This window comes from Canis aureus, chromosome 25 (genome assembly GCF_053574225.1).
Source record: "Canis aureus isolate CA01 chromosome 25, VMU_Caureus_v.1.0, whole genome shotgun sequence".
NCBI classification, from domain to species: Eukaryota; Metazoa; Chordata; class Mammalia; order Carnivora; family Canidae; genus Canis; species Canis aureus.
This window is the reverse complement of record NC_135635.1, coordinates 42,709,098-42,733,147: the sequence shown is the minus strand read 5'-3', so window position 1 is coordinate 42,733,147 and position 24,050 is coordinate 42,709,098. Positions and strand designations below refer to the sequence as shown.

Sequence of the window (24,050 nt, the reverse complement as noted above, 5' to 3'; positions counted from 1 at the left end):
AAGTGTGGTGTATCTGGAGCGTGGTGTGGCATTAACCTTGGTTCCAGCCATGTGGCTGATGTGAATCTCCTGGCTTTCTCGATTTTTTTTTGTCTGTAATATTAGAATAATATACCCACGTTGCCACAAGTTCTTAGAATTAGAGATATTGTGCACTTGGTCTACACTAGGTGCTTAATAAATGCTAGCTTTTCCTCTCCACGGTTTTATTTGTTCTCTTAAGTGAAGACAGCATGTGTCTTTGGCCTCAACTTTCTGAGTCCTCCGTCTGGCTGGGGGCTGTCCTTAGCTGGATCCCTCGATCCGTGAAGGGCTGATTCAGGGTGCCAGGCTCCAGGCCCCACAGGAGAGCATGCACTCCCCCATCCTCACCCTGCCCTGGCCTGGCTTTAGGGAGTTAAATCCCCAGATGAGCCCCATACTCCCTGCACAGCCCCATGCAGATTGCTGGAGCACTCAGAATGCCTTATTGCCTGGTAAGCCTCCTTCACCCAAGCCTTTGTCCTTCCGGCTCGACATTCAACTCTAACATTTTTTCCCAATGAAGTTCTTCCTCCCTCTGCAGTCCCCAGTCTCTAGCCGGCTTCTCTAGCCAGGGACACAATTGGATTGCAGTTGCTAGCACTTCCTGGAGATCAGGTCCCCGAAGAGCTATAAAAGTCCAGGAGTGTCTCTGGCCACCTTTCCATGTGGTTTGTAGAGCCTGGCGTGGCCAGCGCACGCTCCCACACACCCGCAGAGCCTGTGAGCATGCGTGCATTCAGCTTTAGGGGAGGCTTCTCTCGCATTACCTATGTCACTCGTTTCTGGCTGCCAGTTTGCATTTCTTAAACGGATTTGCTGATTACAGGCTCTGGAGAGCTGCCCCCCCCCCCCCCAACTGGACGTAATTGGGCACGGAGCCGTGGTGGGGTGGATTTGGGGAATGGCTGGCCTGCATGCCTCCCATTCTTTTCTCACAGGAAAAAGTGCCTGGAAATAACCCTGGGGTGGGGATTGCTTACAGGAGGAGGGGCTGGCTGCCTGCTGCCCAGTCGGTGCTGTCCCTGTTGGCCCTCCTGCCCTTCCCCGCCACCTCCCCTCCAGCAGATGCCACCAGCTGGGCAGGCACCGGGCTTGCAGATGCCCTTTGAGGGGCTTACTGACCTGACCAGCTGGGCTGCCCTCTTCCTGCCCTTGCTTGTCAGAACTGTGGCCCTGTTCCCGGGGACTCCCTCTGTGAACCCCAGACACTGAAGAGGATAGGGTGGCAATGAATGCCTCCCTCCCTCTTCCCCACCCCCACCTTTTTTTTTTTTTCTTTTTTAAGAAGCCAGTTTTTGGAATTGAAAAGTAAAAGCCCAACAATTGAATATAAGTGAATTTCCCTGAAAATGGGATGCCCTGCTGGATTCGGGGTTTGATTTCTCTAGAAGGTTTTTTCCTTCCTCCGGCTCTCTCTTGGTCCCAGGGGGAATCCGTAGCAGGAAATCTGTCCCTGGGGAGTCTGATCAGCTTGGAAAGTATATGTGAGAATGTGTCTCGTTCTGTTTTCTGAGGCACCGGCTCTCTGTTACCGCTTACAATGAGGCAGCTGCTACCTCCTAGCCGCTCAGCACCTGGTCGCCAGGAGGCCGCTGTGGGGCCACGTCTTTTGGTTGTCCACGCGGTGCCCACACTCAGTCCCTCCCTTGCCTTCCCTGGGCTCTTGGGAGGGTTGGCTTGATGCCATGGTAGGCCTCCTCCTTTTTAGGGGGTGCTCTGGCGGTCCCCCTGTCTTGATGCTCTGCTTCCCTCAGCCCGCAGCCTCTTCCCCGGACTGGTTCTGAAGTCCCCAGCAATGGATATGACAAAACATGTATTGCAGAGGGGTGAGGGATGGGACTGCTGGTGTGGCTGCTTCTGGCCTGGAGCCCTGGGAGCCTGCTCCTTTCTGGAAGTGTCCAGAAGATGGGGAGCTCTGAAACCCCGGCTGGGTGACAGAGCCGTAGAGGGCCACACAAGCATGCAGGGGGTCCTGGCAGATAGCCCTTCAGTGAGGAGAGCTGAGCTTCCTTTCATGCTGTACGTGTGGTGGAGGAGGCACAGGGAGTGTCCCCCCAACCCTGCAGGCTGATTTGTGGCAAATCCTCTGCCTTGTGCCTGCCCCTGTGGGACTCCCAGAAGGCCCTGAGTGAGTGCAGGAGACATTCTCCACCTAACCTTCCTCATCATCTGGTTTTAGATTTGTGCTAGCTTGTTTGAGGGTCAGGAGCAGGTTGGACGCTCAGAAACCAATACTTCTCATAGAACTAATGCTGTACAATAAGAGTACAAATCAAAGGAATGAGAGAGAGGAAAAACCTGCCACCATGACAAATCCACTTTCCATCTTCTAGGATGCCTTTAGTTTGCATTTACTTGCAGGCATGATCTTCACATGATTATAGTCATAGTGGAGATAGAGTTTTGCATTCTCTTTGCTTTAATATCCTACTATGAGCTACATAATCATCACAATTAGTCTTTTAAGTGCCTACATAGTAATCACCGAGTATTTATCAACTTTCCCATTGTTGAACATTTAGTTTGTTCACACTTTTTTGACTGAGCTAATACTAATTCAGTGATACACAGCAATGTATTACAGCAGAATATATATATATATATATGTGTGTGTGTGTGTGTGTGTGTGTCTACTGATGTGGCTCCTGTTCCTCTCATTCCTACCCTCTCTTTCTATCTCCCCCTTTTGTATTATTGTCTAGGATGAGTCAAGAAGCCAGGCATTCTTTCCTAGAGTAATGGAAGATCTCATTCTGGGCTGTTAACTGCCTGTCGGAAGTCAGGTGCCTGAGAGCAGCCATGGGATTTAGCTCAGATCTTGGTCTCAGTCTAGCCTTACAGACTGGCTTTGGAAGTGAGTTAGGTAGCAGAGTTTTAAAGGCTAGTAACTCTGCATTTCTGTTGTAGCTCTGGCTCTGAAGCCTGCTGGCCTGGGTACATGGATTTGGACTAGGTAGTTTTAACAACTTGGGTAATTCTCTAAGCTCACGCCTCCACCTGGTCCCATTGAAAGGATGAGAAATAGATCCAACTCTAACCCTCAGGGATCTTGTAGCCCAAAATGACCGCAAGCTCATCCATTGAACTATATGCAACTAAAGTGTGTGCAAAGCTGCCAGCTCAGAGGAGGGATGTGGGCCAGGGTCTACAACAGACTGAAGACTTGCTACCCTGTACCTGCTCGGGTTACCACACCAGAATATGAACCTGGTAGTGCCAGATCTTCCGGTTTTGAAAGGAAGCATGAATGCCTGATTTGGGGGTAAAATCTGATTTTTAACTATTGGCAACTAATTAAAAAAAATTAAAAAACTTGGTATGGATCAACAAAATACACCTGTAGCTTAGGGAGCTAGATTGTTAGCCTTGCTGTATGTGTTAGGGGTCAGTTGTGCTGGGCCCTTCGGGGGAGGGTACGAGGAACATAAAGCTGTACAATTAGTAAAAATCGTGGAGAGGGGAACAACTTGCACACAGCATGACAGGATGGAGCATGACAGGATGGAGCATGACATGACTGGAGCCCCCAGTGAGCTGGAAGACAGATTGCTCTGGAAGCACCCGGCCAGGGACCGTTGGTTCTGTTGTAAGGGTTTGGGAGATGGTCACTTACTCTCTGCACGTTGCTCTGGGCAACAATGAGATAGGGTGTCTGTGTCGATTGGTCTGTCTTGAGTGAGAGGCCATAGCTTACTTTTTTCTTCCCTCCAGCAAGGTCTGTATGAGGAGGTAGGTCTCCAGTGAGAGAGGGCTTGAGGCAGAGTCGGAACGGGGAAAATTAGATTAGGTGGGTGCTGAGGAAATTGACTTTTTTCCATCTTCCCATCTGTGCAAGTAAGGAAAATCATCCCCCTTGGGCAGTTAGCAAGTATTTATTGTAGGCACACTGGAGGCAGAGTCGCCGGGGCCCTCTCCCTCTGAGGGCTGTAGAGAAGATGAAGGAGGATCCGTTTGAGGTTCTTGGAGCTCTTTGGGAAGGAGAGGGGACTTGAAGACGCCAGCATCACTCCATGGTTTCTCTAGATGACAGCCTTGACATGTGAGCCTAGTGACACTTAAGATGTACGACTTGCTTGGGAAATAAACACCCTGAGTTATTTATTATTTATTAAAAAAAAACAAAGCTTCCCTCAGCTGGGAGGTTTCAGATCTCTGACAATGTCAGATCCAATTTTCCTCTATTAATAATAGGTCGAGGTCCTTCCCAGCTTGTGTCAGGAGCATCAGGATGTTTGTCTGGGTGTAGATTTGGCATGTGATGACTACCCCGGGGAAGGGAACATGATTTTGAAGAGTCAAAAGGTTGTGTGGTGCCTGGGCCCAGATCTTGTGAACAGCTGTGAAGATTACGACCCTCTTGGTACCGGGCACTGCGCTGGATATTTTATCCTCGTCCTCTCATGTAATCTCCTCTAGGATTGGGGTGAGTGAGGGGCAGCTGCAGTGGGAGACCCAGTGGTCAGGAGTGAGGGAACTTATGGGGATACGCACCATCTCCTGATAATGGTAGACTCTTAGAGTCTGGAACTCAGGGGAGACCTGGGCTTTGCTTCTAGGGGCCCAGTGCAATCTAGGGACTGAGAGCACCATGGAGGAAGTGACGGTGGGCCAGCGTGGTGGAAGACTAGGTAGTTGGAGGACTTTCTGTAGGAGGAGGGCCTGGGGCTAGGGCCTGAGTGAAAGTGAGTTCTAGTTGACTTGAGGGCCAATACGTTTGGGCCTGAAGTAACTAGCATGTCAACAGAGACAAATTTTACCCTTGCTGTTCTGAGAGTGAATTCTCTCCCCTGAGCTTCATAGCAAGCTGATGAGGGAGGGAAGAGCAGGCTTTATTGTTTCCACTTGAGTCGCATTAAATGTGATATGGTTTAAAAATGGGGGTTTTTAAGCTCAACAGATCTGGGTTTCAGCATAGATTTCTGACCTTGACTAATCTACTAAACTTCTGGACCCCAGTTTCTCCACCTGTAAAATGGGGAAACAAATACTTACTTCATAGGGTTTTTTGTAAGGGATAAAAGCCTGAAACAGCCCCTGGCGCATAGTAGAGCCTGAATAATTGGTAGTGGCTGTTGGTGTCAATGAAGACTAGGAAACCCAGACCTAGGGAGGGGAAGTGTCTGATGCAAGGTCACAAAGCTGGAAAGGGAAACACACCCAGGACTCAAACTGAGGATTCTCTCAAACTCTCATGCTGTCTTTCCCATCCTCCATGTCTGTTTCTGGGCTCTTCCTTCCTCTCCCTGATCAGGGGGTGCTTGGCAGCCACTGGTGGGTAGGTGCCCCTGCTGTCTGCACTGCAACAGTAAGGTACGCGCTGTGTCTCACATCTCCTAGGATTATAGGGTGCCAGTGGACTAGCACACCCCGAGGAGAAAAAGAGTAGAAATGCATCAGGGCTTTTGTTACTGAGCAACTCCATTATGTCTCTCTCCCTTTCCCCACCCCTCCCTTAAGCTCCTAAAAAAAAAAAAAAAAAAAAAAAAGAAAAGAAAAAAGAAAGAAAGAAAAGAAAACCCACCATAGAAAAGATGAAGGGCTGTCAGCACCGGATCACAACATGGGCTCTGGGAGTTGGCGGCTTTTCAGTGCCTGCAGAGTTCCCTCCTCTTCTCGCTTGCCTCAACTTCTCGCTTTCCCAAGTCTAATTAAGATAAATTGGAGAGAGCTCCCCTAGAAACAGGGAGCTCTCTGCTTCCCCACATCCCATTGGCTTCTTCTCATCAACCATGCTTGTTGCCATCCTCTCCTGTCCTGTGAATGCTTCACACAAGAGCTATTGAAGTGGCCTCCCAGGCTCTGTGCTGGCCAGGGTGGTGGCACCTTTCCTGAGCGCTCCTCGGGTGATGCTCACTTTTGTCCCGGAAACTTCAGTGGTTCCCTGTTACTTATCTCAAGTCCATGCTTCTAAGCGTAGCATGCAAAGCTCTCTAGGATCTGACCTCAGCCTACCTTTGCTTTGTAATCCCCCACTGTTCCTTGTACAAAGCATATGCTTCCGTTGCTCTGGCCAACTTGCTATTTCCTGAACAGGTCTGGAAATTACCTGCCTTTGGTCACATGGTTCTTTTGCTTGGAAAACCCTCACCCGGTGGAATTGGGCCCGTTCTTCAAGGATTGGCTAAAGTGCCAACTCTTCTGTAAAGCACATCTTGCTCAGGAACAAGCTCCTATTTCACATGGCACACAGCAGATACAGAATTAATGTAGAATTTGCTCACAGACTCTGCTGGCACTGTGTGCGTCTCTCCCAGGGCCTCTTCAGAGCTCTGCTGTCTGCCCCCTTTCCCACAAGCCATGGAGCATATTTACTTCTTAATTGCACATGATCTAAGTTCTTAGGCATTTTTCTTAAAGTTCTCTTACTTTTCCCATCATTGTCTGTTTAGTTTATGATCCCTAGAGGTTCAGGTAGAAGGAGGATATAGTAGAAAGAGCACCAGACTTGTAGTAGCAGCTGTGAATTCTACTCCCAAGCTCTGCCTCTGACCAGCTGTGATTGGGGGGGCAAGTGGCTCTCCATCTCTGGGCCTCAGTACCACGTGTGTAGAACAAAGGGTTGGGCTAGCTGATATCTAGGATTGTGGATGGGATTTTAAAAACAGCGATATGTTATATGTTGAAGCCCTAGCCCCTTGTACCTGAAGATGGGATCGTATTTGGAAATAGGACCTTTAAAGACGTGACTAAGGGTGAATGAGGTCATTGGGATGGGCCCTAATCCAATAGGACTGGTGTGCTTTAAGAAGAGGAGGTTAAGACAAAGACTCACTCAGAGGAAGAACCGTGTGAAGACATGGGAAGAAGACAGCCATTTACAAACCTAGGAGAGAGTCCTCAGAAGAAAGCAAACCTACAGGCACCTTGATTTTGAACTTCTAGCCTCCAGAATCATAAAATAAATTTCTGTTTTTTGAGCCACCCAGACTGTGGTACTTTGTTGTGGCAGTGCTAGCGAATGAACACAGCCATTTCATGTTCACAGAGTTGTAGAGCCATCATCACATCTACTTTTTGAACATTTTATCCCTCCAAAGTTAAACCCTGTACCCATTAGCAGTCACTCCTCATTTCCCCCTGACCCAGCCCTGGACAAACCACTAACTTGTCTGTTCATAGACTTGTCTGTTCTGGAGATTTCTTGTAAGTGGAGTCATACAATGTGGGGTCTTTTGTGATGGACTTCTCCGATTTAGCACAGTGCTTTCAAGGTTTATCCATGTTGCAGACCATACAAGTATTTTGTTCCTTTTTATGGCTGAATAATAATTTGTTGTATGGATATGCCACCTTTTGTTTATCCATTCGTCACTTGATGGGCATTTGGATGGTTCCAATTTTTTGGCTAATATGACTGATGCTGCAGTGAACATCTGTGCACAAATTTGTATGTGGACATGGTATCATTTTTCTTGGTTGTGTACCTGGGAGAGGAAGTGCTGGGTCATATGGTAACTCTATATTTAATGTTCTGAGGAACCACCAAACTATTTTCCAAGTGGCCACATCCCTACCAGCAATGTGTTCAGGATCATAATTTCTCCACACCCTTGCTAACACTTATTATTGTCTGTCTTGTAGCAATCTCAGTGGGTGTGAGATAGATATCTCATTGTGGTTTTGATTTGCATTTCTCTGATGAGTAATGTTGAGCGTCTGTTCAGGTACTTAGTTGCTATTTGTGTATCTTCCTTGGAGAAACATATGTTGATATACTTTGCCTGTTTTTTTTTTTTTTTTTTTTTACTTTGCCTGTTTTTAAATTGAGTTATTTGTCTTTTAATTATTAAGTTGTAAGTATTCTTCATATATTCTGGTTAGAAGCCCCTTATCAGCTGCAAATATATGATCTGCAAATATTCCTTTATATTCTGTGGGTTGGCTTTTCATTTTCTTGGTGGTATCATTTGCAGTGTAAAAGTTTTTAATTTTGACCAAGTCCAGATTATTTAACTTTCCTCACATTATTTTTGCTTTTGGTGTCCTAAGAAACGTTTGTCTAAGCCAAGGTCATAAAGATTTACTCCTATGCCTTCTTCTAATAGTTTTATAGTTTTAGCTCTTACATTAAGTCCATGATCCCTTCTGAGTTATTTTTTGTGTATGGTGTGAGGCAGGGGTATAACTTCATTTTTTTTTTTTGTAGGTGAATAGGGGGCTGTCTGGCACCAAGTGCTGAAATGCATGGGACCTTGGGACTTGGATCAGCCCACCATCTGAGGAGAAATTGTGGGGAATGCCCAGCCTGGAGCCTGGAGGGGGGTGAATGCTCTTGATTGCTTTTCCCTTTCCTCCTTTAGCAGTACCGCTGCCACACAGCTCCTCAGGCTCTGCTTGACAGTCCTTTTTGTTGAGATTTTATTTTATATTTTTAAACTAATGCTATTATTTATTTATTTAGAGTAATTTTCATTGTATTTTATTTATTTATTTTTTATGGAGTTCACTTTGCCAACATATAGCATAACATCCAGTGCTCATCTCGTCAAGTGCCCCCCTCAGTGCCCATCACCCAGTCACCCCAACCCCCCGCCCACCTCCCCTTCCACTACCCCTTGTTCATTTCCCAGAGTTAGGAGTCTCTCATGTTCTGTCTCCTCTCTGGTATTTCCCACTCATTTTCTCTCCTTTCCCCTTTATTCCTTTTCACTATTTTTTATATTCACCAAATGAACGAGACCATATAATATTTGTCCTCCTTCTGACTTACTTCACTCAGCATAATACCCTCCAGTTCCATCCACGTCGAAGCAAATGGTGGGTATTTGTCGTTTCTAATGGCTGAGGAATATTCCATTGTATACATAGACCACATCTTCTTTATCCATTCATCTTTCGATGGACACCGAGGCTCCTTCCACAGTTTGGCTATTGTGGACATTGCTGCTATAAACATTGGAGTGCAGGTGTCCCGGCATTTCACTGCATCTGTATCTTTGGGATAAATCCCTAGCAGGGTTGAGATTTTAGAATCTGTGTTTGTTTGCCTTGCTCCTCACAACTTTCAGAAAGGTGTTGTATATATTTACATGCTAAATAATTGGTTCTAATGATGGCAAAGATCAGAACAATAGGATGTGGGCTCCCATCATAGCAGGGGTGTCCCTGGCTCGAACCCACTGGAACCAAGCGCAGGGAAGTTATCCACTAGAGACATGTCTGAGGGTCCCAGAGCCCAGTTGGTGAGGCCCTGGCAGAGCTTGATCAGACTGGGGAGGGGATGACCATGACAGCTGAGACCAGAGATGATGGATGTTTGGGCATAAGAGGAAAGAGGGCATTTCCAGCTTTTTGGATCCTTTAATATGACTGCTTTCAGGCCAGAGGAGGACCATTTTCTTTCCCCTCAGCACTTTTTCAACAGAGCTAATAGGTCCCCTGGGTAGATTTAAGGAAGTTAGTAAGGCAAGTTATGGTTATATCAGGCTCTGGGCTGTATGTCCCGCTTCTCTCCCAGTCCACAAAGAACCCTGTTCCTCACCATGAAAGCTGAAGCAGATACTGAGAAGCAGGTACGGAGGCACCAGTCAGCCTGTGGGCTAGAGTACCTGTGGGAAGGCAGTGGGGGACACAGAGGGCCCAGGCCTTCTCTTTCCAGCCTCTGTTGATAGTATGGGAATGGGGGAGCTGTAACTGGTAGACCTCTCCAGTAGGGCCCAGCTCTCTTGTCCCGGCTCATTCCTGTCCTCTTCTGGGGTCCCTGGCTGCAGTCAGCACAGACCTCCGTGCTTGTTTGTTCTGTTCACTTCTACACACAGCAACTGCCTGGCACTAAAAAGTTGTTGACTAAATGGGCTGAATTTAGTCAACAACTAAATGGGATGAAAGAATGCTTTTCTACCAGGTGCTCAATCTGTTCCTTTTCCCCTCACTTGCCTCTGGCCAACTTCCAAAGTCTGTCAACCAGTCCAGGTCCAGCTTATATATTGTTTCCAAAAAACTTAGCTACCACTTCTTGCCCCCCTGTCTTTTGCATCTTCTCCTTATTTATGTTTCCACCTCTGTTTTGCCACGTTCCACACTCTGTGCTCTGCTAAAATCTTTTAAGAATCAAAACACGGACCATTGGATAGGGCCCAGGCTTTCTGGTCCTGTATTTCGTGGCATTCCTTCTCCTTGGCTCTCCACCACACCTAGCATGATGCTGTACAGACATTTGTTGCTTAGCAAAGTGGGCTTGATTACAGTGCCTAGGTCACTGATCATTGATGCTAGGTCTCCATCCCCCAGGAAGGTGTTGTGCCTACAGCTTTATGTTACCCAGAGGATTTTCCTGGGTTTCACATCCTGGAGTAGGAAGGATCTGCGAGGAACAGATACGAGTGTGTGGCCTTCCCTAGCCATTGTGTACAATTCCCATCTCTGGGTGTAGAGAGTGTCGATGGGGCCCCACATTACAGAGGTATTAGACTTGACTCCTGGCAGGAAGAATTGGAGCAGATAACACATCAGTGGTAATCCCTTACTCTGCCCTGAAGGATACAGAAAATCTCTGGTGTGAGTTGCAGCCTGTGGATATTGGAGACTCACCTGCTATGATTGAAGTGGCAGCTGGATTTCTCCCGTCAGTTGATTCAGGCAGCTCCTCTCTCCATATGGCCTCACCTCTTCACACTGTTCCTCTCCCCATGGTAGTTCCTGGCTGGAAGAATGTCAAGCTACAGAGGGCCTCTGGGGGAGACCAGCTGGCAAGGAGGCTCAGGCTTGGTGGCTGCCGAGTCCCTAATGAGAGGCAAGGGGAAGGAGGAAATGACAGTGACCCTCCATCCTTATATGGAGGGGCTTTCTGTTTCCTAACACACTTTCCTATAGATTTTCACTCATGAACCTTACAGCAATCCTGAGAGATATTCAGACCTCTATGTTCAGATACAGGGTCTGTGGGGCAGAAAGGAAGGTGACTCATTCCTGAAGTTAGCAGCAGGGTAGGAGGCATGTTCATTGTCTGTGAGATGTGGCAACAGTTAGGAAGCCATACCCCCTGTCTTGCACACAGTAGGCATCTGACCCATGTTTAAGACATGAATAGTGGGCACACAGTAAAAAGAGTTGGTTTGATACAAAAGCAGAATTCTCTGGATTTTAATCCTACCTCAGACTCGTCTCCTTCACTCTTTGATTCAGTTTCTTGTCTTCTCCATGGGGGACAGTCAGTATCCCTGGCCCTTGCATAGATCCCAGCCTCTAGAACGACACTCAAGAGTTTCTGGAAAAGGAGGTGCAGAGTGTTCATCAGTGCAGGGAATCAGTGTGGCGTAGTGGCAGGCTGGCAAATGCTTCATGCAAAACCCTCTTCCTTGGCTCAAGGTGGATGTCGCTAATTGATCACAGCAGTCTTTCTTCTGCATCTGACTCAATCCTCAGCATGGCACGACATGTCACCACCACCAAAGGGCCAAAGTGGCATTTGGATGTCAAGTAGGCTTTATTTTGGGTCTAGTCAAAAGAGCATTAGGCTGAGGGTCAGAAGACCTAGCTTTGAACCCTGTCCTCTTCATCCTGCTTTGGGAAACTGGGATAATCCTGGACATATTGGAGCCTTGAACTTATGGTTTCTCAGGTCCTTTAGAGCTCTGCAATTCTAGGATTCTGTGCTTCAGGGGTTGGGAGGGAGAGAATCCTGGTTGTGTAGCCTGGCCACAGAGGGGTAGGATTAACCTTCAGGGTCAGCAAGCTTTCAGAGCTCAGGAAATGCCTCCCTGTGATCCCTATTTGGTCCAGAGACAGGTGGTGGAGCCTGGAGGAGGGGAAGTGCGCTCATAGCCCTGAGGCTGGGGGAAGGGAGGCCTAGCTCAGCTGCCCTTTTTTCTGATGGAATAAAGTCCTGAGTCCTCCGTATGTTTAGATATTTAGTGAGGAAGCTGGGTCCTGTGAGTTAACTCTCTCAAATCAAGTACATGACCACTGATCCCATCGCACACTCTCCGTTGGTGGGGGAAAAGAGCTGTCAGTGGGGAGTTAGCTGGGAATCAGGTTCACTCATTCACTTTTCAGTAAACTTTGATGAGATGCCTACTTTTGTGCAGATCCTGCTCAAGGCCTCCAGGAAATGACCTCCTTAATGTGACTGTTCCTCCATACTTTCTTATTTGGTGGAGGAGTCCAGATATTTAGAGTGTTAATGAACCAGTTCCTTTGCCAACCCGTTGAAGCAGGGTGAGGGCCGTAGGGCATTTCCCCCCATCATATAGTCAGAGATACTGAGCCAGAAGAGAGTTGCCAGCCGGGCTGTGATTGTGCAGGCAGTCGGGGAGGGAGGCGCCCCTGGTTGTAAGCCCTCAAGGCTGCAGGCGAGCCTTGGTCTATCTGTTTGTGTATTTTTGAGGCGCCTGTGAGATTAGCCACTGAGCAGAGGTTTTATTTATGATGGCGCCTAGAATTCCCATCCCATTGCCATCATTGGTGTTGCCAGGCTCCCGGGGGTGTCTTAAGTCTCCCAAGTAATCTGTGTGTCGGTTATGTTTGGGGACAGCCACATGCGAAGCATGGCCCTCAAAGAGTGGGATCAGCACAGGGCTCACACCGGGCTCGGCTTTTCCCAGGTGTGGGGCCGAAAATTCACAGGGCTGGGAGTGGAGGTGGCCGGGGCTTGGGGATTATAGATGTCTGGGTCTATGTCACCATCAGAATGCTCTTATTCGGTGACTTGTAATGTAGCAGATGCAGTAATGTGGCATTCATGACTCCTCTTGATTGAAAAGGTTGAAATAATGATTTAACATGGGCAAGACACAGGACTTTAATAATCTTCAAGTAGTATTAAGTAGAATAAGCCAAATGCATATTGTAATTTTTTTTATTAAATTCCATTTAGTGGACATCTATATTTTAATTTGTAATGCGCTTAGTCCTTGAAAGCTGTCACACTGCCTTCTTTAAACAAATGTTCTGTTTTTTTATTTTTCACTAATTTGGGAGATTTCTTATTACTGATTAATGAGGTTTTACTAAGAATAGGATCAAAGCATCAGACTATCTAGAGCTGGAAGGTTCCTTAGAGATTATCTCATATTCTTCATTTTAGAGATGAAAAATGACTAGGGTATTACACACACACAGATGATCAATGGTTCCTTTTACATGAACAGCTTTGTCCCTTAATATGTAAGGGCTGCAGGGTGAATAAAAGAGACAGAAATGGAAACTTTTTCTAGCCTTTGGTTGAGGGGCAACATACATATGTAGAAACGTAGTGCCCGTTGAACTCTTACAAAGTGCACACATTGGTGGTACCAGGACACAGATTAAGAAATAGAACATTACCAGCACCCAGGAGTCACCCTCCTGCCCCCTTTCCAGTCACTACCCTCAGTCAAGGGTAGCCACTGTCCTGACACTGAATAACATAGCTTTGTTTTTAAACTTCAAATCAGTAAAATCATACAGTGTGTGCTCTTCTGTGTCTGGCTTCTTTCCCTGCCCTTTTTTTTTTTTTTTTTTTGTCCTGAGATTCATTTATGTAGCTGGAGGTGGCTATAGTTCATTCATTTGCATTGTTGCATGGTATGCTCCATGGGACTGACTGTGCCATCATTGATGTAGCTGTTCTATTGCTGATGGACACTTTGGCAGCTTGCAGACTTTGTTTTTTTTTTTTTTTTAAAGACTTTATTCATTCATAGGAGAGAGAGAGAGAAAGAGAGAGAGAGAGAGATTGAGGTGCAGAGACATAGGCAGAGGGAAAGGCAGGTTCCCCGTGGGGATCCTGATGCGGGATTTGATCCCAGGACCTCAGAATCATGCCCTGAGCTGAAGGCAGATGCTCAACTGCTGAGCCACCGAGGTGCCCCAAGACTGGTGATTTTTAACCAAAGTATATTTGATTAAAAATATTTGGTTATTCACTTCTGTAAATATGCTGGTATACCTTTTTCATTAAAACTTGTTCTTCTAGGTCTATATAAAGGGTGGATATGGAATATGGGAATGGTGCACTTGCATAGGTAGTGTCAGTTTTCCAAGGGGGTTGTCCCAATCTGGAGTCCTGACAGCAGTGTATGAGAGGGTTCCTGATGGCCGTGTTTATCCAAGGACTTGGTATTTTCTGTTGTTGTTGTTTAAACCATTCTGGTAGACATGTGGTAGTATCTGAGAATGGCTTCTATTCAACTTTGCTGGCGACCAGTGAAGTCGAGCAATAGGAATGAACTTGGAGCACACACTGGAACCTTTAGCTCTTCCATCAAGGAAGTTCCTCTAGGCCAGCCAATGAGGACACAGAGAGACTGAGGCATATTTCAGGGATGATAAGTAAATCTATAACTGCAGTCCAGTTCTGGTCGGCTTAGAATAGGAAGAGCTGCAAGCCCCTTGAGGTTAGGGTTGTACTGTGTGCTTCTGCACCTGCCTTCCCCTTTGCTGGTTGGAATAGTGCCAGGCACACGGTGCACAGGAAGACAAGTGCTGAGATAGGCCTAAGCTGCAGCTGGAGGGCATGATGGTGACAGCTAGGGTGGCTATGGGGGCATAGAGCCCATGATGGGCTGGATTTGGGGCATGCACAAGCCCCTCAAATGTGGCTCTAAGTCCAGGAAGCTGCTGCCTAAGTGCTGTGAGCATGGCTGCCCTGGGTGTTCTCTGTAAGTTTGTGATGGAGGGACTGGGAGCTGCTGGGGGACAGATGAAGCTGCTGACCTGGGATTACAGGGACCAAGGCTGACTGCCTCTCCTCCAGGGGCCTTGGCTGCCATCCCTTGGGGGGCGGGTGGGGATACCTTCTACTTGGCCTCCCTGTCTGGGGCAGTGTCCTCACTTGTACTCTCCATCCCCTTGGAACCATACCACTGGCTCCTTTGGGGCCTCTGGGCTTAATTCTGTTGGGTCAGGTTATGGGCATGTACTTGTGGAAAGACTGAAGTTAGCAGAGGCTGTAGGCCTTTGTAGGTGAAAGCACAGCCTAGGGTGATTCCTCCTGTCTGGTCCCAGGGAGCCCCAGGGAGCAGGGGGAAGAGCAGCCCTAGGAGGCTGCTGTCATGTCACATGTAATGCACCAAAAAGTGTTATGTGGGCCTGGGAGAGCTCACAGCACCATTTAGCTCAGTTCCCTGCAAGGCGGGGGTGGGACGGGTGGGGGGTGGTGGTGGCATTTAGCATCCTCGACAAAGAACCACTCACTCTTTATCATTAAGAAATCTCCTCTATGCTGTACTGACTCCTTCCAGATGCTTCAAACCTATTTAGTTGATAAGGTCTTCATAAAATCTTCCCTCTGGCCTTTTTCTTTATGCCTCCTTCAATTTAAAGCCAAGAGCCAGTATATATGCATTCCCAGTATGCACGTGCCAGGTGCTTCAGGGGCTGGAAGAACAAGCCCTGGGTTCTGCCTCAAGTTCCCCAGCATTCAGCACAGAGAACAGAAGTCATGTACACCAGTCATGAACCCGGGACAGGGTACAAGAGCATATGAGAAGCAGAAGCAGGCGACGGGGTACACTTATACCGTCCCTTTCCCTACCCCGACCCATTCCCCTCCCTCTCTCTTGCCCCTTTCTGTCTGAGGGGCCATCATTACTTACTCACGAAGGGCTCCATCCAATCTCTTTACCAGTGGTTGTCTCAAGAAGGAGTTATAGGGATTGAGGAAGAGTGGGGCCTGGGCGGGGAGGAGCTGGTCAATCTCCATTCTCTTCCCAGGTCAGGTCCTGGCCCTCTAAGGTGGCTCCCCATCCCTCCTTCCCTCTTGTCTCCATCAGCAAGACTCTTGCTGAGCAATGAGTGAATAAGATGTGGTCCGTTACTGGACCCGCCTCTTCTCCTAGCTGGTGCTGGTGTGTGGATGGATGAGCTCAGGTCTGGATGCCACTCAAGAGGCAGGTAGTGGAGAAATGTAAGGTGGTGATCTCAAGTGGCATTAAATGGAGCGAGGAACACGAAGTGTGTGCATGCTTATCTGCTTGTCATCTCTCTCTTCTTTCCAGAGCCCCTGGCAGCAGTCTGCCTGGATGGGACTGTCTGTGGATGCAATCGAGAGCTCCATTTTCACATGCTCTTGAGTTTCTTCTGACCATTCCAGCTTTTGGACAGGGGTGTTAAGAGAGGGTAAAGGCCCTCCATACGCGGGATGCTCTGCCCTTCCTTGTGGTGAGCAGAAGGTGCTCACTCTGTTTCGGGTGGTCAAGGATAGCTTGGCTTCAGGCTGGAGGAGGATATGATTGACTCTGGCACTCGCAGGGAGGAGATGTGGGAGGAGACTGCTCTAGGAAGTTGAGCCACAGAGTTCCTGTGTTCTGGTGGAAAGACCTTTGGCCTGGATATGAGCAGCTCTGATTTCTGGTTCAGCTATCAGTGAGTTTGGTGTCCTGGGAGGAGTTCTATCCCCCGTGTCTCAGTTTCCCCATATGTCAAGTAGCAGTAGGTATACCTGCCCTCCCTGCTGCCAAGGGCAGTGATAAGGACCATGCGAGTTAACAATGCGATAGCCTGGGGAAAGTGAAAAGTGCTGCTCACAAGTAATATGATACCATTATTAAATATAAATACTGTAAACACTCAGAGCCAGAGGTGTCAGGGATGTGAGTGACTACAGCTGTAGATTCAAGGGTAGGGGTCGTGCACGTAGAGCCTGACCTTTGTGAGGCCCTTGCAACTCCGTTAGCTCATTGGAGGAAGAAGAGGCATCGCGCTATCTTGGAGGGCTTGGTAAAGGAGGTGGTTTTTGAGTGTTATTTGAAGGAGAGAAGAAGCCTGTGGCAAGGATCCTGGTGGGCAGGTGGCTTCCTTTTGGCCAGAAGTAATAGGGTCTAGAAAGGTGCCAGTCCTGGAGAAGGGGAAGGTGAAGGATGCAGGGGAGCCTTGAGATGTGCTCCATGCCCTGAGTTAGACTAAGCCATCCCCTTAAGACTGATTATGGGGTTCTTTCTTTCCTTGTTTTTGGGAGGCAGTGTGGCAATGGAAGGGCTCTGGTTTAGGAGTCAAATGTCTTGGAGAAGGGGCCAGGTGTCCTGAATCTCCTCCCTATCATCTTCTAGCATCTGTGACCTTGAGCAAGTTCCTTTAGTTCTCCAGGTCCTTCATCTGGGAATCATGATAACCGTCTCACAGGGTTGCTGTGAGGACTGAGTGAAGCGAAAAAGCAACTTGGAAATAGAAGTGCTCAAAAAAATGTCACTTAAATCTGAATTTCTCCACTATCCATCTCATTTATGGTGTTTACTGGAAACATTCGAGAACCTTTTGCTATATCCACATTGGTCCATGCCAGAGTGTAGTGTTTGTCTTCCTTTCTGTGGAGACAGACTTTACAGTTTTTCCAGTTTCATCCCGGCAACTGGTATTCTCGTGTCATTCCTAACCGTGTCCTCTTTGCGTCCAGATATTGGATAGCATGGAGTTTGTATTGAATGTCCATTTTTGGGGAAAGATCCAAATTTGTAAGCAGCTTTTATGAAAAAGCTTCTAGAAGCAGAGATCTTTCCCTCTCTGTCATGAAAATTATACTCCTGGAAGCAAAATGTAAATGGCAGGTCTGTGTAGCAGCAGGAAGAGATCACTGAGCAGGGCTCTGCTGCCGGGTGCGACTGGCCCTGGGCAGGTCGGCTGGCTCCTCCCAGCCTCAGACTGCCTCAACTAGAGAATAGGATGGACTTATAGGTCAGACCTCCCAGTGAGCCACATAGGAGTGTTGGGGTGATGACATGGACCCCGGAATAGAGTAGCAGGACTGTATGGCAGTGGCACCTGCTTGGAGAGCTGCCAGGTCACCATCCCATTGTTACCTGTTGGGTAAGGACACTGAGTCATACTCTCTCAAGTCTGTTCTGTTTCTAAAGTTCTTTGAGTCATCGAATCATGGGATTATATCTCTACTTGGATGGATAACAGACATCCTAATGTATCTAAAAGTGCACTTTTGGTCTCCTCTACCCCCTGACCCCATGTCCTTTATGGAACAACAGGATCCATTCTGTTATTCCTAGTTCCACTGCCACAGCCTTGGTCCAGGGCTCGATCCATCATCTCTTGCTTGGATTATTACACTATTCCCTGCCCGTGTCCTCTAGCTTAAGGCTGAGACCTTCCCTGGCCACCCAGCTCAAAATAGCTGTCCTTCCCCCATGCCCTGGATTCCTGGTATCCCCATCCATCTTTATTTTCTACATAGCATATATGTATATGTATATGTATATGTATATGTATATGTATATGTATACACACACACACACATATATATTTTACTTCTTTCTTATTTCTTTATTGTAGCTCCCTTGTCCTCAAATCAGAATGTAAGCCCTAAGAAGGGATTTGTTTTCTCTTCTGGTTTTATATACCACCTGAGAGCTAGCAACTAGATCACACAACTAATCTGTGGATCTTTAGAAATTGCTATTAATCTGGGAATTACTGTCTGCCCTCTTGTCAAGCTTTTCTTGATGGCTGATCCCTCAGCCCGGGAACTCCCAGTGGCCCCTGCTGTCCCTCCCTCCCCACACCAGAATCCTGTCCTCCCTGCATTGTTAGTGATTCAGTCCTGTGTGTCCTCTGAGCAGATTGGGCAGGTAAGGTTGAGAGCCGGGTTTTATACTTCTAACCAACCCCTTTTCCCCAGCACAGACCTAAGATGTAACAGAAGGTGCTCAATAAATTCATTATTCATTCATTTGCTGGCAAATGTTTTAATGAAATACTGATGATGGATGATTAAAATTCAACCCTAGAAATGATCTGCATCTCTGGAAGTCATGTTGTGCAGTCCCAAACAAGGGGGTACTGACCAGATTGTGGTTTGTGCTTGTAGGTAGGATGTGGAAGGGCGTGCATGGTGCAGTCTCCAGGGTGCATCTCTGGGAATGTGGCAGCCGGGGGACAGGTGCTCCTTGCATCTGCTTCGAGAATGGCCCCAGTCCCCAGAGGATGAGGATGGCACCTATTTCTTTAAATTTCCATAGAGGATTGAAGCTGCTCCTTGAGATTTTAAAATACGCTGTATGGTCCCGATGGTGTCAGGTAGCTAGTTTATGGGTCCCGTCCTGGTTGTGATAACTCAGGCTAGGCTGGATAATAAACGAAAGTGGGACAGAGCTGCAGGATAAATATTGCTACAGGGCATCTCGTGCGGCACAAATCACGGGGAAAATATCTCCCAGGCTTTTCATTTCTCCTCTTCCTCCCTGGCCCTCTGGCAGCAGCTGGCAAAGCGGGATCCATCTATCATAGTGTCCCCGCCCCCAGCCCCAGCACTGCTTTCTGTGCACTGAGGGAGGGAGGGATGCAGATTGGTCCTTGGATGCGGGTGCTGCTCTGCAGCCAGGGTGGCATTGGGGAGCCAGCAGGGACTGCGTCAGGTCTCCTGTCTGTGGCCACTGTCTGTTTCAGGCAATGGACCACTCTAGCTTCGCAATCCTGTTTATCTCAAAGTGAGAGAATTTCATAATTGGTTGGTCTCTGGAGGTGAGCATTGAGTCACCCAGAGAATTTAAAAGCAGCTTCCTGAGTCCCACGGTAATGCAAGAATCAGCACCATGGGAGTCTAGTTTTGAGTGTTTTCCATGGACCTTCCCCTGCCCGTGGGGGCTCCTGGTGCCCACGCCTGGTTGGAGCCACTGGCCACATGACCCTGTTTGTGTCCAGAGGGAGGGGGTGAGATGAGTGACCAGTTAGGTGGTGAGAGGGACTGGTTCATGTGACCCACTCTGGCACTAGATCCATCAGCACTGTCACTTAGTAAGGCTTTCTCCAGCTTTAGAATTGTGCTTGCTTTGTAATCAACGGCAACCTGCAAGTATTGATTGAGCCCCTGGGGAATGCGGAGCTGTCTAAGTCATGTAGGCACAAAAAGTAACTAACTGCATGAGGCAGGTGAGTCTATTAAATGAAGAGGGTGGTCTCGGCAAAGCACCTGACCATCCACCCCAGCCCTCCCCTTCCTGAAATGTAGGAGTCATTCTCAGCTTTTTCTCTTGGACTCCACATCCAACTTCCCCACCTTGATTCTGCCTCTGGGCCCCACTTTCCCAGTTTAGGTGCTCTAAGTGTCTTACCTGAATGTTATAATAGCTCCCTCGTTGGCCTCCTCCAGCCTGACTTCTGCCGTGTACGGGCAGAGTGGCTGTGCCTATTGACCTGGTTACCTGTGCCTGGTGTATGGACGACGATGCTCATTTTTCTCAGGTAGATTAACTTCACTGGCACCCTCTGGTCCTGGGGGAAGACCCAGACTCTTGTGTGGCCTTCCAGGTCCCTTGCATGGGGCCCAGCCCTGCTTCTGTAGCCCTCACAAGTGGCATGCACCAGGTCCACTGCCCTTCTGGCACTTCTTGATTTTGCCAAGTACTTCCAGTCTCTGGGGCACACCTGTGCCATTTTCTCTCCCTGGGATGGGGACGCCCTTCTCCTTTATATCTGGCAGACAGACTCCTGCTCATCCAGTAGACCCAGCTCAGTGCCCCCATCCAGTGGAAGCAGTCACCTCCATATCTGTGCCCATTGGTATTATACCACTTGTCACATTCTTGTGCTGTTTAATGAATTTGTTTTCTCTGAAAGTTATTGTTTGTTTTATATATCTCTCCCTCCGTCTCCCTACTTCTTAAATTTTAAGCTTCTTGAGAACAGAGACCGACTATGTCTTAAATTGACCCCTTCTGCCAATGTTTGTTGAATGAATATAGTGGAAAAGACACTGATCACGCAGTCAAGAAATGTGGGTTTTCCTATCAGTTCTGTTATTGCCTTGCTAGATGACCATAGATGAATTAATTCTTTCCTCTGGAAGCTCATTTCTTCCTCAATTGTGAAGAGTGTTTGCATGTATGCATGACTCTAAATGACTTCCAGGCCACTTTCCAGTTCTGACATTCCCAGATTCTGGGTGTTAGAAGAGGGAGAGAGGTCTATGTGCCCATCTTCACCAGCATGTATGCCTTGCCATGCCTGCGGCCCTCCTCTGGGTGTCTAGTTATGGGCCCAGCACCTGGTTGGTTTATCTGTGGTTCTAACCGACATGGCTGGGACCTCAGGAGCCTCCTGATTTGGTGATGTAAGTAAGAGGGCTGCCTGGTTCTTCAGCCTCTCCTTTCCCGCCTCATCTTTTCTTCCTTCCTTTTGGAAGAGATGGCCAACGAACACTCATAAGGCTCTTGTCACCAGCTTTGTGCCCTGCATGGTATGGAGTGTTGGGATGAGCCTCTGACTTCTCGAGTGTTCTGTGGACACGAACCCTGTTAAGTGAAGGCTGTCATGTGGGATGTGTTGCATCTCGCTGAGCTGTGAGGCTGGGGAGCAGGATAGTCCCTCAGAACTGAAACCCAAACTGGGAGAGAGAAGCCCCAGAGGGTGGCACAGGAGAATCCGTCTTCCTGGGCCTTGATCCTAAAAGCATCTGATGTCCAGGCTCACGGAGGTAGGCGGGGAGACAGCCCAAGAAGGAATGGAAAGGACGGCATCCAAGTAGGGGTGTCCCTGTGAGCCGCAGCGTGACTGCCTTGGAGGTGGTATGAAACAGGGAGCTGACAGAGGCTGGGAAGGTCAGCATCCTGGACTGGGAAAGCCAGGCTGCTTGAGCTTCCTGTCTCTCTGGGCTCATTTCCCTTAGTGCTTCATAGACTCACTCCGAGAGGCCCAGCCTGTCTGGCAGTGCTCATGGAAGCCAGGAAAGCCCCCTTCCAGCTGGTCAGCAGGCCTTCCAATGTGAAAGCCCCTGGGGAGGGGGTACAGTCTCCTTGGCTTTCCTGGAGACTGTTTCTAGGCCTCAGTTTCTCTCTCTGTCTCACTCTGCTCCACCTCCGAGGCTGGGTTGGGACCGGCACTGCACATTGCAGTCAGAGTTGCTTTATAAATAGAAAGATACTTAACACCGACCATGGAACCAAGCAGTGAGGGTGGCTCTGGGCAGTGGTGTTTTAAAAATGAGCATTGATTTCTGGGAATCTACATGCTGCATATTAAACAGACCCACACTGGCTCCCCGGGCTCTGCTCTGCCCTGCACCCTGCTCTTATTCCCTCTCAGGAACACTCACTGCCTGTCCTGCTCCTCAGAGGGCCCACAGAGCCACACACTAGGGATCTGTCTCCCTTCACCTCTGGGGGCATTCTCTGCCTGCATCTGTCCATTGCGCATTCATTCATTTTCACCTCTTATGAGGCAGGCACTGGGCCAGGTTCTGGGATTCAAAGATGACCAGGAATCCCCTCCTGGTCCCTCTCTCCTCCCCATTCTTAGCATCGAGACTCACAGAGCAGTGTGCAGGGCAGGCATCTTAACACAGGGGCTTCAGAGAACACTGAAGAGAATGTCTAGTTTTGCCTGTAGTAGGGAGGGAAGAGGCTTCATAGAGAAAACAGCGTGGCCAAGAGGGGGAAGTACATTCCACACAGGGAACAGAATGCGTGAAGGCACAAGTGGCTGACATACAGCAGGCATCTCATCACTGGTACTGAGTTTCGTGTACGCCAGTGGGTTGTGATGTCCATGTAATACACCTGTTTCCTCCTCCGAGCCTCCCATGCTAGTAGAGGATCCTCGGTGCCTTTGGTTGATTACCATAGCTTGTCTCTTGGTCCAATCACTGAAAAACTTAGTTAAAGATAAACCAAAGAGTTGAATAATCTCACCACCACTAATACTTCCTTCCTTTTCCTTTGGGAACTTGCACTGCATTCTGGGACCTAGTCACAGGGGAGAAAGCATCAGGCCAGTGTTAGAGAAAATCCAAGGAAAACTCACAGCAGGTGTTCCGCCTCTACATCATTCCCTCCTCCCTGCTCTATCCCCCCAACTGCCACTTGGCCGAGGACCATGCATCTTTTAGGCCCCACTGAATTCCATCCAGTCTTTTCGAAAGGATCCACCGGAGCTTTTCTTCAGACACTCCATAAAAACTGGAGCCATTGACAATGTTTCCACAGTGGAATGAAACAAGCAGGTTTGAATATATACATATATACACACACAAATAAATTACACTTGTATTTGTATATGTACATTACAAGTGTATGTCTTATCCCATTACAAATAAATTATATGTATAACCCGATAGTGTAAACAATGATACGTTGGCCATTTTAATTTGTATTTCCATGACTTCTAGTGTTCCTAAGTCTTTTTGACAATTTGGAAGCAAAGCAGCAACATCCCTCTTCATGGAAGTTGTTGGCACAGAGTCCACAGCCCCGGTTGGAGATGCAGCCCAGGAGGGTGGGCTGGGTGCCACCTGGGGTCCTTTGAGCTCTGCCTGGGGAAGGGGTCTTGCCTGCAGATTGGAAGCTGCTCATGGGCCTAGAGCAAGTCTGGCAGTTTGCTTGACTTCCAGTGGGCGGCATGTGCTGTGAGGGGTGTGGGACATGGCCCTCTCGTTTATTGCTGTGGGCCAGGCTGTGTGCTTCAGCCTCTCACTGTTACAGACTTCTTTCTCCTCTTTTTCTTTCTTTTCTTTTCTTCCTTCCTTCCTTTCTTTCTTTCTTTCCTTTTTTTTCTTTTCTTTTTTTTTTTTTTTTTACCTTTCCCTGCTTCTTCACCTCCTTTTTCTCATCCCTCCTTACCATATTGGCGTGATATTTTATTGGCTTATTTTTCTCCATTTGCATTTCTGTCTTCAGTGCACATCTTGCCCCATAGGGATCAAGAGGCTCTGGATCCTAAGTGCTTCACCCAGTGCCTGACACTCATGCTCTCAATAAACATGAGCAGTCTTCTTCCTTTCCCTGAAAGTTTAGTTGTAGTTTTCACAAAAAAAAAAAAAAAAAAAAAAATTCAGGCAGAGGGTAGTGTAGAAACAGTTACCCTCAGAAAGCAGTGTATCCGGGCCAAGGGTACAGGTGGGCCTCTGGGGGCTTGCATCTGCTCTTTTTTTTTTTTTTTTAAAGATTTTATTTATTTATTCATGAGAGACCCAGAGAGAGAGGCAGAGACACAGGCAGAGGGGGAAGCAGGCTCCCTGCAGACAGCCCGACGTGGGACTCGATCTTGGGTCTCCAGGATCACACCCCTGGCTGAAGGCGGCGCTAAACTGCTGGGCCACCAGGGCTGCCCTCGCATCTGCTCTTGACTGCCAAGGCTTGAGAACGGGTAAAGCCCGTGGGAAGGGGCAG

General features: G+C 48.1%; 1 protein-coding gene across 16 annotated transcripts in view; it reads left to right on the top strand.

Annotated features, from left to right (window-relative positions):
- TSPAN9 (tetraspanin 9) overlaps positions 1-24,050 on the top strand; it is a 199,958-nt gene that overhangs the window by 69,967 nt on the left and 105,941 nt on the right. For 8 of the 16 annotated variants that reach the window (XM_077871448.1, XM_077871446.1, XM_077871447.1 and 5 more), the window contains one exon: positions 8,171-8,286. The exons of the other annotated variants lie outside the window; for them this stretch is intronic. In XM_077871448.1, coding sequence (XP_077727574.1) covers positions 8,205-8,286 — 82 coding nt within the window. In that variant the 5' untranslated portion in view covers positions 8,171-8,204. The remainder of the gene's footprint in view (positions 1-8,170; positions 8,287-24,050) is intronic. 16 annotated transcript variants of the gene reach the window in all.